This window comes from Sturnira hondurensis, unplaced genomic scaffold (genome assembly GCF_014824575.4).
Source record: "Sturnira hondurensis isolate 20B ecotype Veracruz unplaced genomic scaffold, ASM1482457v3 Scaffold0008992, whole genome shotgun sequence".
Taxonomy (NCBI): Eukaryota; Metazoa; Chordata; class Mammalia; order Chiroptera; family Phyllostomidae; genus Sturnira; species Sturnira hondurensis.
Genome location: NW_028081623.1, coordinates 291,534 through 304,011, shown reverse-complemented (window position 1 = coordinate 304,011; position 12,478 = coordinate 291,534). Strand labels below are relative to the sequence as shown.

General features: G+C 38.6%; 1 protein-coding gene across 1 annotated transcript; it reads left to right on the top strand.

Annotated features, from left to right (window-relative positions):
* The first annotated feature begins 2,393 nt into the window (after positions 1-2,393).
* On the top strand, positions 2,394-11,569 carry HYAL4 (hyaluronidase 4). Its single transcript, XM_037056484.1, has 3 exons — positions 2,394-3,344; positions 9,487-9,576; positions 11,168-11,569. The coding sequence occupies exons 1-3, from the start codon at positions 2,394-2,396 to the stop codon at positions 11,567-11,569; spliced, it is 1,443 nt and encodes a 480-aa protein (XP_036912379.1).
* Positions 11,570-12,478: the final 909 nt, after the last annotated feature.

The following is a 12,478-nucleotide window of genomic DNA, read 5'->3' as shown; positions in this document are numbered from 1 at the left end:
CTTTATTATTCATATTTATGTTCTTTTTTCCTTCTTCATCTTAAAGAAGTCCCTTTAATATTTCTTATAATAGTGGTTTAGTGGTAATGAACTCCTTTAGCGTTTTATTTTCTGGGAAGCTCTCTTACCTCTCCTTCAATTTTAAATGATGGCCTTGCTGGTTAGAGTAGCAGGATTGTATGTCCTGCTTTTTGTATGTCCTGTCTTGGTTGTATGTCCTTGCTTTTAATCACCTTGAATATTTTGTGCTAATTCCTTTAATACTAAAAAGTTTTGTTGAGAAATCAGCTGGCAGTCTTATGGGAGCTCCCTTGTGGATAACTAACTGCTTTTCTCTCAGTGCTTTTAAGATTCTTTGTCTTTAACCTTCGGCATTTTAATTATAATGTGTCTTGGAATTGGCCTCTGTGGGTTCATCTTTTTTGGTACTCTCTGTATTTCCTGGACTTATATGTCTATTTCCTTTACCAGGGGAGGAAAATTTTTAGTGATTATTTCCTCAAGTAGGTTTCTAACCCCTTATTCTCTCTCTTCTTCTGGTACATGTATGATACAAATGGTGGTGAGCCTGATATTGTCCTAGAGTTGCCCTAAACTATTCTCACTGATTTTAAATCTTTTTCTTTTTGCTTGGGTGTTTTTTCTACATTGTCTTTCAAATCGTTGATTTGATTTTCTACTTCTTCCAACCTTCTTTTTTATTTATTCCAGTGTATTCTTGATGTCAGATGTTCTTCCTTTCTGATTGGTCCTTTTTCATGGTTTCTATGTCTATTTTCATGCTGCTGTAGTTCTCCCCAAATTCCTTGAGCATCCTTATTACCATTATTTTGAACTCTACATCTGATAAATTGCTTGCCTCTATTTCACTTAGCTTTTTTTCTGAAGTTTTCTCCTGTTCTTTCATTGGGGGCTTGTTTTCTGTCTCCCCATTTTGGCTGTTTCTTTGTTTATGTTTCTATGTATTACATAAATGTGCTATGACCCCCAGTCTTTGTGAGGTGGACTTATGTAGTTTGTGTTCTCTGGGACCCAGTGGTCCAGTCTCCTTGATCTCCTGAAATAATGCTCTAAGTATATTTCTTTTTTTGGATTTTGAGGGCTCTCCTATTGTAATTGAGTCTTAATTGTCATTGGCCTGTTCATATGTCGGATCAACCCTCAGGTTGGCTGTCTGTGAGATCACTGTGTTCTGGCTGCTAATCAAAAACAGAAACAAGAAAACAAAAAGAAAAAAACAAAAAAAAAGAAAAATAAAGAACAAAAATATATAATAAGAAATAATGGCATATATGAAAACCTATATATTTAAAAATACAATATAAAATTTTAAAAATAAAAAGAGGAAAAGAATAAGAAGTGCTGAAAGGAAAAAACAGAAAGCAAGTAGAAAAGAAAAATAAAAAAAGAAAGAAGACAAAGAAAATTTAAAAATAGAAAAGAAGCAAAATACAAAAAATTTACGAAATAAAAAAAACTGGGATTCTCTATAGTGTTTGCTGCCTTCTTTGATCTCTCTTTGGATATGCTATTTTTGGAGTTTGTTGGATTTTGTTCCATTGATGTCTGACAGTGGCCACTTGGCATGACCGGTCTGGGCCTCTAGGAAGGGACTCTGGCTCAGGGCAATGTCAGATTCACTGTCTGTGCCTTGCCCTCTGCAACCTGCTTGAAGCTACAAGCACCCCACAGCTTGTTTCTGCCTCTGCTGAACCTGGCTATGCCTAAGAAGGACCAAGCTGCTCTCCAAGACTAGCTTTTACCAGCACTGGACCCAGAGGATGGGCCAGCAAGTGTCCCAAGACACCTCAGGATCTGCTCCTGCCTGCCTCTATGGGCCCACCAGTTGCCTGCTACACTTAGTCACTGAAAGGTGACTGAAAGGTGACTGGTAGAATGGAGAGGATGGAGACCTCAAAGACACAACAGGTGGGTCTTAAATAAGACCTTTGGCTTATTTAATGAAATAATAAAAAGTTATTCCAAGATTAAATGAGGTAAATATTTATAAGGTACTTAAGCCACAGTGCCTAGGATTTGATGAGTTTTCCAGAATGATAGCTGTCATTATTCTACATCTTTATTTAATCATGAGCTTTTCTGAGGGCAAGGACCACATTTTACCCATTTTATATTCTGTTTACAGGGTGTGAATCTTTATAAGTGTTTGTTGAGTTGTGTTGTTTGTCCCTGAATCAAAGCTAGGTTACTACATTTGCTTCTATTGCTCATTTTATGTATAAATAAAATGTGCTTTAAAAATATAAATATATAACAAAAAATCCATACAATATTTGTGTATTTTCTTCAGAATTACTACTAATAGAATATTAAATCTTTCCACAGGTCTTCTAGATTGGATAAAAAGCAGAAGATAAATTTTTTGCCTTATCATGAAACTATTATGTGAAGGACAATTAAAGTTTTGTATCCAACCAGTACACCTCACATCATGGCTGCTTATATTTTTCTTTCTGAAGTGTATGTCTTCTCTAAAACCTGCCCGGCTTCCAATTTATCAAAGGAAACCTTTTATAGCTGCTTGGAATGCTCCAATTGATATGTGTTTGATAAAATATAATATAAGACTAAATTTGAAAATGTTTCAGATGATTGGAAGCCCACTTGCCAGAGCCAGGGGGCAAAATGTCACTATATTTTATATCAACAGATTGGGATACTTTCCATGGTATACGTCACAGGGAGTTCCCATTAATGGGGGTCTCCCCCAGAACACAAGTTTGCAAGAACATCTAAAAAAAACTGACCAAGATATTAATTATTATATACCTGCTAAAGATTTTAGTGGACTTGCTGTTATAGACTGGGAACATTGGCGACCTCAGTGGGTCCGGAACTGGAACAAAAAAGATGTCTACAGACAGAAGTCAAGAAAGCTTATTTCTGATATGCTGAAGAACGTATCAGATGCTGACATTGAATGTTTAGCCAAAGCAACCTTTGAAAAAAGTGCGAAAGCTTTCATGAAGGAAACCATTGAACTGGGAATTAAGCGCAGACCCAAAGGTCTTTGGGGTTATTATTTATACCCTGATTGCCACAATTACAATGTTTATGCCCCCAACTACACTGGGACATGCCCAGAAAAGGAAGTTTTGAGGAACAATGAGCTGTTTTGGCTCTGGAATAGCAGCACTGCTCTATATCCTTCTATTGGCGTCAGGAAATCTCTTGGAGATGGTGAAAACACTTTGCGCTTCTCGCAATTTCAGGTGCGTGAATCCATGAGGATCTCCACCATGACATCTCGCGATCATGCTCTGCCTGTGTTCGTCTACACGAGGCTAGGCTACCGAGGTGAACCTTTGCTTTTCCTTTCCAAGGTGAGACACCCATCGCCAAAGAAAGGGAGATTTCCTGCCTATCGCTAAAAGAGATATTTCTTTGTTAATTATGTTCTTGGAAGAATTCCCAATTAGTGGTCTGTTAGATTAAATTTTCATGGAAGCAAAATGAATTGCGATGATCTTATTTATTATTATTCTTGTAAGGAATGAAATAAAGAGGGAGGAGGTTAAAGTGCAACATCAGCCACTTAGTACTACTTCCTGTTCCCCAACTTTGGGCTCCCTTACAAGTGGCCCTTTGCAAAGGTTATTGAAGGTTGGTAAGCAAGTTGGAAGATCACAGAGGATGTTTGAAAACGGAGTAGTTTGATCATCCATGGGGGAGTGGGCAAAAGGTAGGCATTTGTCCTGACCTCACCATCTAAAATGTGAAAAGAACAATTTTTCCTTTTAATGTATAATACCAGCTTTGATGAAAGGTATAAAGCAGACACGATGTGAATATACTTACCACTACTGAAGTATGTACCTGGAAATAGCTAAGGTGAAAATTTTATGTAAGTGGTTTTTTTTTTAACCACAATTATTTTTTTAAATATGAAGGCATAAGGAAACTGCAAATCTGCTAGAAGTTGGTGAATTTATAGATTAAGCCATCTGGCTTATTCTTGACTTTATGACCACAACTAATGGAAAGCTGGTAAGAGTGGTACGAGTTTCTAAATTCAATAAATTCATCACTAGTAGATGGCTTTATAACCTTAGGTTCAAACTTACAAATAAAAGTTTTATTCTGTTTATTTTGCTTAAGTCATACATGTAGCCAAAGACCTCATACAAACCATGAGGTTAAATTTTTAAATAGATAGACTTTCACCCCAATTTCCCCTCCCTTTTTCTTCCTTTGCTATTCTAGTCACTTATATGGAAAAGTCTAGAGCTAAAATGTAAGAGTAATTGATACTCTAACCTTTGGATTTGGATAATTATATGTAACCTTTCTGTGATGATAAGACTTGAGGCTTGCTCATTTCTTCCCATTTGTGATACAGTGGTGTTTTAAGGTATTACTGGGACCTGTGGGTTTATCATATTCTCCTTTGTCTCCTACTACAAGTTTCAATTCTCTAGCATGTATTAAGGATATAAATGTATAAAGATGATCTGTGTGTTAGGTATCCAAAGGCAGAGGCTCAGGAAACACGCATGTGAGGGCTCTACTGTAACTGGTAGGTACTTGTCAAGCACATAGAAAAGTAGAGCTTACTCCTCAAAGGGAGAAATGCCACAAATGTATGAAGGCTTAGTAGATGCTGTATCTTTGGCACTCTGAATGAGGTGAGGAAGAAAAAAAACTCTATTGTGAATGGACACTTGTATTAGCCAGAAACATGAACAGAAAAATTAGCAACAAATGATCAAGGATGATAGGAAATCAGTACTATCTGGAAGGTTTTAAAAAGTTATCTAAGTCTTTACAAAATAGTGTCAACTTTGGGATTGAAAGTTAAATATCACCTTCTTTTATGAAACTTGATTTCCTTTTCTGTGTTTGGCTTAAATAAGTTCCTTTATTTAGAGATAATAAATTTACCTTTGAAAGAAATAATAAACGTGAAGGGACAAAGTGTTCATTTCAACAAGACTGCTTTACTGGTACATTCTGTACATTCTTCCACCCAGGGTAAGCTGCTTCATGAGTAGCTACAGCCTCAGAGACACATCTGTTCTCTTGAAGGAAAGAAGAAACAACAGGTCTTATCTAGAAAGAGTTTTCTTTGGCAGTCCTGAGGTATCATTCTGTGTCATTCTGAAAATCTTCTGGATGGCAAGGTATTTTTGAATAAAAATAAACCATCAGTTTAACCACTATCCTCCATGAAAACCTGCCCCCCAATCTTTAGAAACCTGATATTTATTTATATCCACCCGTAAGTGGCTAGCAATGGCTTCCATGTCTAAATTTCCCAAAGATGTCTGCATATTATAAAATGTGTGTGTGTGTGTGTGTACACATGCAGTTAAGATTAGAAGAAGAATTTACCAACAAGTAGTAAAAATCTGACCTTCTCCAGCCCTCAGTGCCTCATTTTCTTAATCTATAAAATGGGACAGTATTACCTGCCCTCCCTACACAGCAGAAGTGTTAAGCAAGTCAGAAAAAATAGGTATGAAAATTTGAACAACTACAGAAATACACATGGAAAAGCTATTGCTTTTTAATAGGTATTAAAGCCTTAAATTTGGGAGGGGAATATCTAAATGAAATCTGTCAGCAGGCATAGCTTGGGGGAATGATATGGGACAATAACACTTCCTGTCATACTAGTTACACATACATACAATCTAGATATAACTTGATGTCTGCTTTAAAAAATAATACAAGAAGTTCTGTTGACTGTAGATTTCAAGATGTTTTTGGGTGCTAGGAATCAACACTCCCTCTAGGAACGCACAAAGGAAGTTTATTAGTGATGCTCTAGCTCCCCACAGTGGATACCTTACTTATATGCACTGTGGTTTACCAGGGATTGAAACCAAAGTGTGAATGGAGAATGAGATGATTCGATCCAGGATCATGGGTAGGTCAAGGCAGTCCTATACCATGCTAGCCGCTGGAAGATTTGTTGCTATTACATCCTTTGCTTTTTCTTTTTTAAATTTATTGATATGAGCGAGAGAGAGAGGATGAGAGAGAAGACGGGTGAGATGGGAGAGAAAGAGAGGAAGTGGGAAGAGAGAGAGAGGAAAAGAGAGAAAAAGAAGAAAGGAGAGAGGGAAAGAGACAAAGAAAGATTTATTTGTTGTTCCACTTATGTATGCATTCATTGGTCACTTCTTATATGTGCCCTAACTGAGATCAAATCCACAATCTTTGGTGTATTCAGATGATGCTCTAACCAAGTGAGTTTTGCAAACAGGGCTTAGCTTTGTCTTTATTTCTCTTTTCATGTGATGTCACTCATGTGGCTTTCAGGTGGTCCCAACTGACTTTCAGAGGCACCTTACCTGTGACTTCCCTGAGTAATGCCCTTACTTTTTTGGCCCCCAAACATAGCTGCTCCAAGGTGATTCATTCAGCACCTTGTTCTCTGCTGGGTGACTGTGAGCTAATTTGGTACAGAAATTTGCATTCACATCTGCTCCTTACTCCTTACCTCCAGGCAACATGTACATGAAGACTTGCCATTGTGAACCAGCCCCAATAAACTTTCTTTGATAATGACACTAAAGGACACATTGAAAAGAAACTAACATGCTCCCCTGATACCAACCTCACAAGGCATGGCTTTCATGACAAACATCTGTAGCTTTCTTATTGAATATGGATCAATAACCTATAAATACAAAATGCAAGCGCTGTGTCTCCCCCCTCCCTCTAATGACAATGCCAGAACCCAAAGGAACTCGTGTGAGGTTTCTGGTTTCTAGAGTCCAGCATGTAGGAGGCTTGAAAGTTGCCACTTGATCTTAAAAAATAAAAAGCTAAACAAACGGAAAATTCGACTTTTCTTAGAGCCCTAGAGAAGTGAGGACACAGGGCAGATTGCTGCCCTCAAGTTGAAGAGACAGACAGGAGCAGGAACTTCTGGAGGCGCCACTGCTGGGTGGAGTGGGGAGACCTGAACTCTAATCGATAGTTGCCAGATGCTCAGAGTGGGCAGGCCTGAGACTTTAAAAACTCTAGGGATTCAATCATGGATAGGGGTTTGAGGGTCTGGTAGGCAAAGGAGAAATGGAACCACTTTTTTAAAAGATTTTTATTTTTTTTAAAGATTTTACTTACTTTTAGAGAGGGAGACAAACATCAATGTGTGGTTACCTCTTGAGCACATCCCCTACTGGGGTCCTGGCTGTCAACCCAGGCATGTGCCCTGACTGGGAATTGAACCAGTGACCTTTTAGTTCACAGGCCAGCACTCAATTCACTGAGCCACACAAGCTGGGGTGAGAAATGGAACCATTTTGAAGAGTTCAGTGTTTTCTGTTCTTAACCAAGTGTACTCTCAAGAAAAACTAACCAGAGTCAAACCTGCTGGGGTCTTATCAGAACCCAACTAGCCTGGGGAAAGGGGAATACTCAACTCCGGCTGGCATTCCACTCCGAAGAAGGGAAATACAGAACTCTAGCCCCATCCAGCCAGCCTGTCCCACCTAAGAGAGGGTAAAAAACAACTGAGAAGCATTTATGAAGTTCACAGTCTAGACACAAAGTCTCACCAAAGACAGACCTAATCGGAGGAGTGTAAAACCTGTCCATTTTCCCCAGGCCTTACTAGCACATTACTAAAGGCCTATTCATAGGAGCTCCTTTTACCTGGTATGAGCTATCTGCCCATCAAGAAAAATTAAACCCTGTCTAGCTAACAAGAAAATTATTACAAGGTATACTAAAGGCAAAAAGCACAATCTGAAGAGACAGAGCAGAAACAGACAGGTATGGCAGGGATGTTGTAGTGATTGGACCACAAGTTTAAAGCAACTATGTTGAATATGGTAAGGATTCTATCAGATAAAGTAGGCTACGTGCAAGAACAGATGGGTAAGGTGAGCAGAAAGAAGGAAATCCTAAGAAAGAAACAGAAAGAAATGTTAAGAGATGAAAAATGCTATAACAGAAATAAAGAATGTCTTTGATGAGCTTATTAGATTGCACATGATTAGTGGAAAAGAATTTTTGAACTTCAGAATAGCTCAATAGAAACCACCAAAACTAAAAAGGAAAAAGAAAATAAATCTAAAACAAAACAATAACAAAAATAAACAGAACAGAATATCCAAGAGAGCTGAGTTAGCTGAAAACGGTGTAACATACACTGAATACGAATTCACAGAAGGCCATTGGGGGCTTTTGGCCGTCTGATAACACCATGATAGCATGTGAATGTGGCATCACTGTATTCAGGGAAGTTTCAAAGTAAGTGGAGGGAGGAGCTCTTCTCCCTTACCATGGACGTGAATCCAGCAGGTCTTCATTCTGGGCACTCACACTATATCATTTGAGCCTCACAGAATCTCTGCTTCCTGTCATGTTAGCTCTGACCTATTCAGCAAATGCTCTGGGCAATGAAAATGGGAGTGGATGTGAGCCTGCAAAGGAAATTAGTTTAACCCCAAATTTCTTCTCTTTTTGAAAATTTTCAGAAAAACCTTAAAAACTGAGTTCACAAAATCATTAATTTGAGTGGGCTATAAAATTGTCAGATAAGGAAATATATCTCAAGTATTGATATTTATATAAAATGTCCCAGGCAAAACACAGTTTAAAATTTTGCTTTTATTTGCCATCAAATCACCCAGTTATGTTTTCTAGCATATAACTGATAGAAATTCATCCCTGGAGTAAAAGGTGAATGCTTAATATCCTAAACAGTGGGAGAATGTGTTATAACTTAACAAATTTATTTAGGAAACCTAGTGTAGGAAGTTAATTTAGGAAATGAACTGCATATACTCAACTCTGAATTTCCTCTGAAATGGCCTCAATCCATATTCATCTTTAAACACTAAAACAATAACTTTCAGGATCACAAACCCAAACTCCTCCTGCTGAAATTCCATTTTCACCTGTGTTGACTGCATTGACAACAGCTTGGGCCACCTCACTACATCTTGATGCATCATAAATAAAGTTCATTAAGTCAGGTACTTTGAAATCAAACACAACTGATTTCAGGGGCCAAATATAAGGGCTAGACCAAACCAGAGCCTTCAGGTGTTTAACACCGTGTTCCTTTGCCTGGACTTGGAATCCAAATGACACACACCTTCTGAGTCACTTTAGAGGCCAAGTTCTCAGGAGATGGTTGCAAACCAAAAAAGCAAAAGAGCTAAGAGGGACATGAGCCATTCCTCACATTTGGAGAAGAAAAACGTTAGATTTCTCTTTCTGAATCATGTACATATAAAGAACTCTTGGTGGCTATTTACAGGCTAATTGTCTTCAAAATAATATCTTATATGGCTAAATGTTAAGTTTTTCTTTGAACATATTTAATGGGTTTTCCCATGATATTATAGAGTGTATTTCTGAGTCTTGGGTTATTTAGCATTTTTATTATTCTGAGAAGGTAGACAATAATTTTATTCTCATTGATTGGACTCAGCCTCTAATCTTAATTCCTGGCATATTGTTTTACATTCAGATGAATAATAATCTCTGCTCTCTTCTATCTAGCAAGATCTAATCAGCACCATTGGAGAAAGTGCTGCCTTGGGAGCTGCAGGCATTGTTATTTGGGGAGACATGAATTTAACTTCATCTATGGTAAGCCAGCACCTTGAAGCTTTAGTTAATATTGTTTAAAGAATTTGCCCTGTTTCCCTGTAGAGCTCACTCATTAGAGGTCCCATGGCTTCCACAGTAAACTAGCTTTAGGAAAAAGTGCCTGATACATAGAAGGAACTCAATAAATATAGTCTTTTATTAAGAGAGTGACAAAAACACTCACATTTGCGGGATATTTATTATGTGCTAGGATTGTGCTAAGTGCTTTTTTGTTCTGGATTTGGTCAATTCCTTGTCACAACAACCTGTAGGGAGCACCGTCCTTATGAGATTGGTACAGCTGAGGAAAGAAGAGGAGAACTCTAACTGCAGTAACAGCTAGTTACACTAGTTAGTGGTGGAGCAGGCATTATCCACAGTTTTGCTCTGGAGCCCTTGCATCCAACCACTACGTAAAATATGTTAGATCCTATTTTGAGAAGTAGAAACAGATGGTAACTTGCATCTTCACATTGAATTTATTTTTCCTCTATGAAGAAATTAGCTGAAAATTAGTAGCATTAAAATGAGATTTATATGTCTCTTCACATTTCTCCCAGCTCAGATGCTATTACTCCAAGAAGTAAATCTTTCTAGTTTTTACTAATGCACATTAATCACAATCTCCTTTGTATTTCCTGATACTGTTTGCTTATATCACTATAGTGTGATATATTTTGCCTTGACTTGTATCCTCAATGCTTTTTGTTAAATTGAATTTTTTTTAGCAAGCTCACGATGGTCTGATATTCTTAGAATTTCACAGTCTCAGTTTGTTGCTACCAAGATGTCATTTGTGCAACTATTTGTGACAATATAAGATTAAAATTCTCCTCTGCCCACAAATGAGAATTAGGTAGAAACTGAGGGAATTAATTCCTGTCTTTCCCGCTGTGACATTTCCCCTCCAGTCCATGTGGCTCCTAAGAAGAGCTTGATCAGGAAGCTGAGTGCAAAACCAGGTGGCTCTACTGAGAACACATGACAGAAACCACACACACCAAAGACCTAGTCAGCCTTCTGGGCTTTTCTCTGTTTAAATTGTATACAAACAACTAGAACCCAGGGCAACTGATATTGAGCATAATTGATAGAAAAATCCGGAAGGCTACACATTGACAGTAAACAATAAATTAGTAGAATGTGATGGTTCAGGTCCTAACACAACCACAAAAGCTACCACCAACTGGAAAGTGGGCAGAGGAACGGCAGTCTGTCATGGTTTCTAATCTAGATCTGTTCCTCTTTCTTTCATGCATGTTAACTTGGGAACTAGGAGGAGGGAAAAGGATTCGATTGGAGAGATGTCAAGGTCACATAATGTTGACTCTGGGACCCATTTACAAGTTCAGTTGCTTGGCTCTACCATAGCACATTCTCCATCTCCCATCTCTTAGACCTCTCATCCTTCGTGATTTAGCTCCCTGGTGCTATAATCCCTGAGCCCGAGTTCACCAACTGGAGCCAAGCAGTCAGGTCTCAATCAAGTCCAAAGAGTTGCTGTACTGTGGGCCCACAATGCTCTAATCCTATCATTACCAGAAAAAAAAACACCTCACTCACTAAAAGCCCTTTGTTTCTACATGTCTAGGGCAACTGCACCAAGGTGAAGCAGTTCGTCAGTTCCGACTTAGGGAGCTACATAATCAACGTGACCAGAGCTGCTGAGATATGCAGCCTTCACCTCTGCAGGAACAATGGCAGATGCATGAGGAAGATGTGGAACGCTCCGGATTACCTTCACTTGAACCCTGCAAGTTACCACATAGAGGCCTCGGGGGGCGGGGAATTTAATGTGGAGGGAGAAACATCTGATACAGACCTGGCAGTGATGGCAGAGAAATTTTCCTGTCATTGTTATCAGGGATATGAAGGGGCTGACTGCAGAGAAATGAGGCCAGCCGATGGCTGCTCTGGGGTTTCCTCTCTCTCTGGCTGTCTCACAACACTGTGTCTGCTGGTTTTAGCAGGTTATCAGGGCATTCGGTTGTGAGGTAATTGAGTTCAAAGGGACTTGTGTGGTCTCTAGAGCAGTCAATTAGGAAAGAGATAAACATGACATTTTTTTTCTCTTGTGGAATCCACTGAGAGGTATTAGAAGTAGACATTATATATATCACTCAACACGAATAGAAACATAACACTTTCTTTAGCTTCAGTTTAGCTAAATCCCAGGTCCACAAATAAAATCAATGCACTCTTTTTCCTTATTGGAATTTTCAAGTTGTTTTAAAACTAGAACTAATATATTTTACTCTTTATATAAATATAGTGTATACATAAAAGTGTCCATATTAATATCAAGTTGTTGATCTCAAGCACTAGTTTTCCAGCTAGCCATTTAGTTAAGGCTCAATTACTAAGTAATCGTCTGATTCAACAGACAGGGTCATCTTAGGATGTGACCAACCATCAGGCCCACAGAAGAGCAACAAAAGCAGAATTCCTGTTTCCACCCTAAATTAGGTTCAAACTGGGCTTCTGCTGCCTGCCTAGGCCCACTGAGTGAAGAACATTTTCTGATGTGGCTTCTTATGAGGGTGCAGGGACTGAGGCAAGAGGAGCTGTTCCCAGTTCATTGCAAAGCCATCTCCTCCAGTATGGAGCCCCTCTCAGCCACCGAGTCCTTCCATCACAGACCACGGCAATTTAAATGCTCTGAAAGGCTTCAGCATAATATTCATGCTTACGGACACTGACATTGCTCTAGATGCAGAAGCTGGAGCCATGATAATTTAAAATGCAGTTGGTGACTTTTGCAAGCAAAAAACATTGTTTAAAAAATACTTAATAAGTACAAACACATTTAAATGACCTAGAAGCACTATTGGGAAAGAGGTCTACCGAGCAATATTCCGTCTTTTTGGCCTACATATGAAATCTGAGTGTGGTTTACAGTCAT

What these genes read in the sequence shown, in the direction of transcription:
- HYAL4 (XM_037056484.1), top strand. Translation starts at nt 2,394, where the DNA reads ATGAAACTATTATGTGAAGGACAATTAAAGTTTTGTATCCAACCAGTA. An exon ending in CTTTGCTTTTCCTTTCCAAG is followed by an intron (nt 3,345 to 9,486) that starts GTGAGACACCCA and finishes TCTTCTATCTAG; the next exon opens with CAAGATCTAATCAGCACCAT. An exon ending in TGAATTTAACTTCATCTATG is followed by an intron (nt 9,577 to 11,167) that starts GTAAGCCAGCAC and finishes CTACATGTCTAG; the next exon opens with GGCAACTGCACCAAGGTGAA.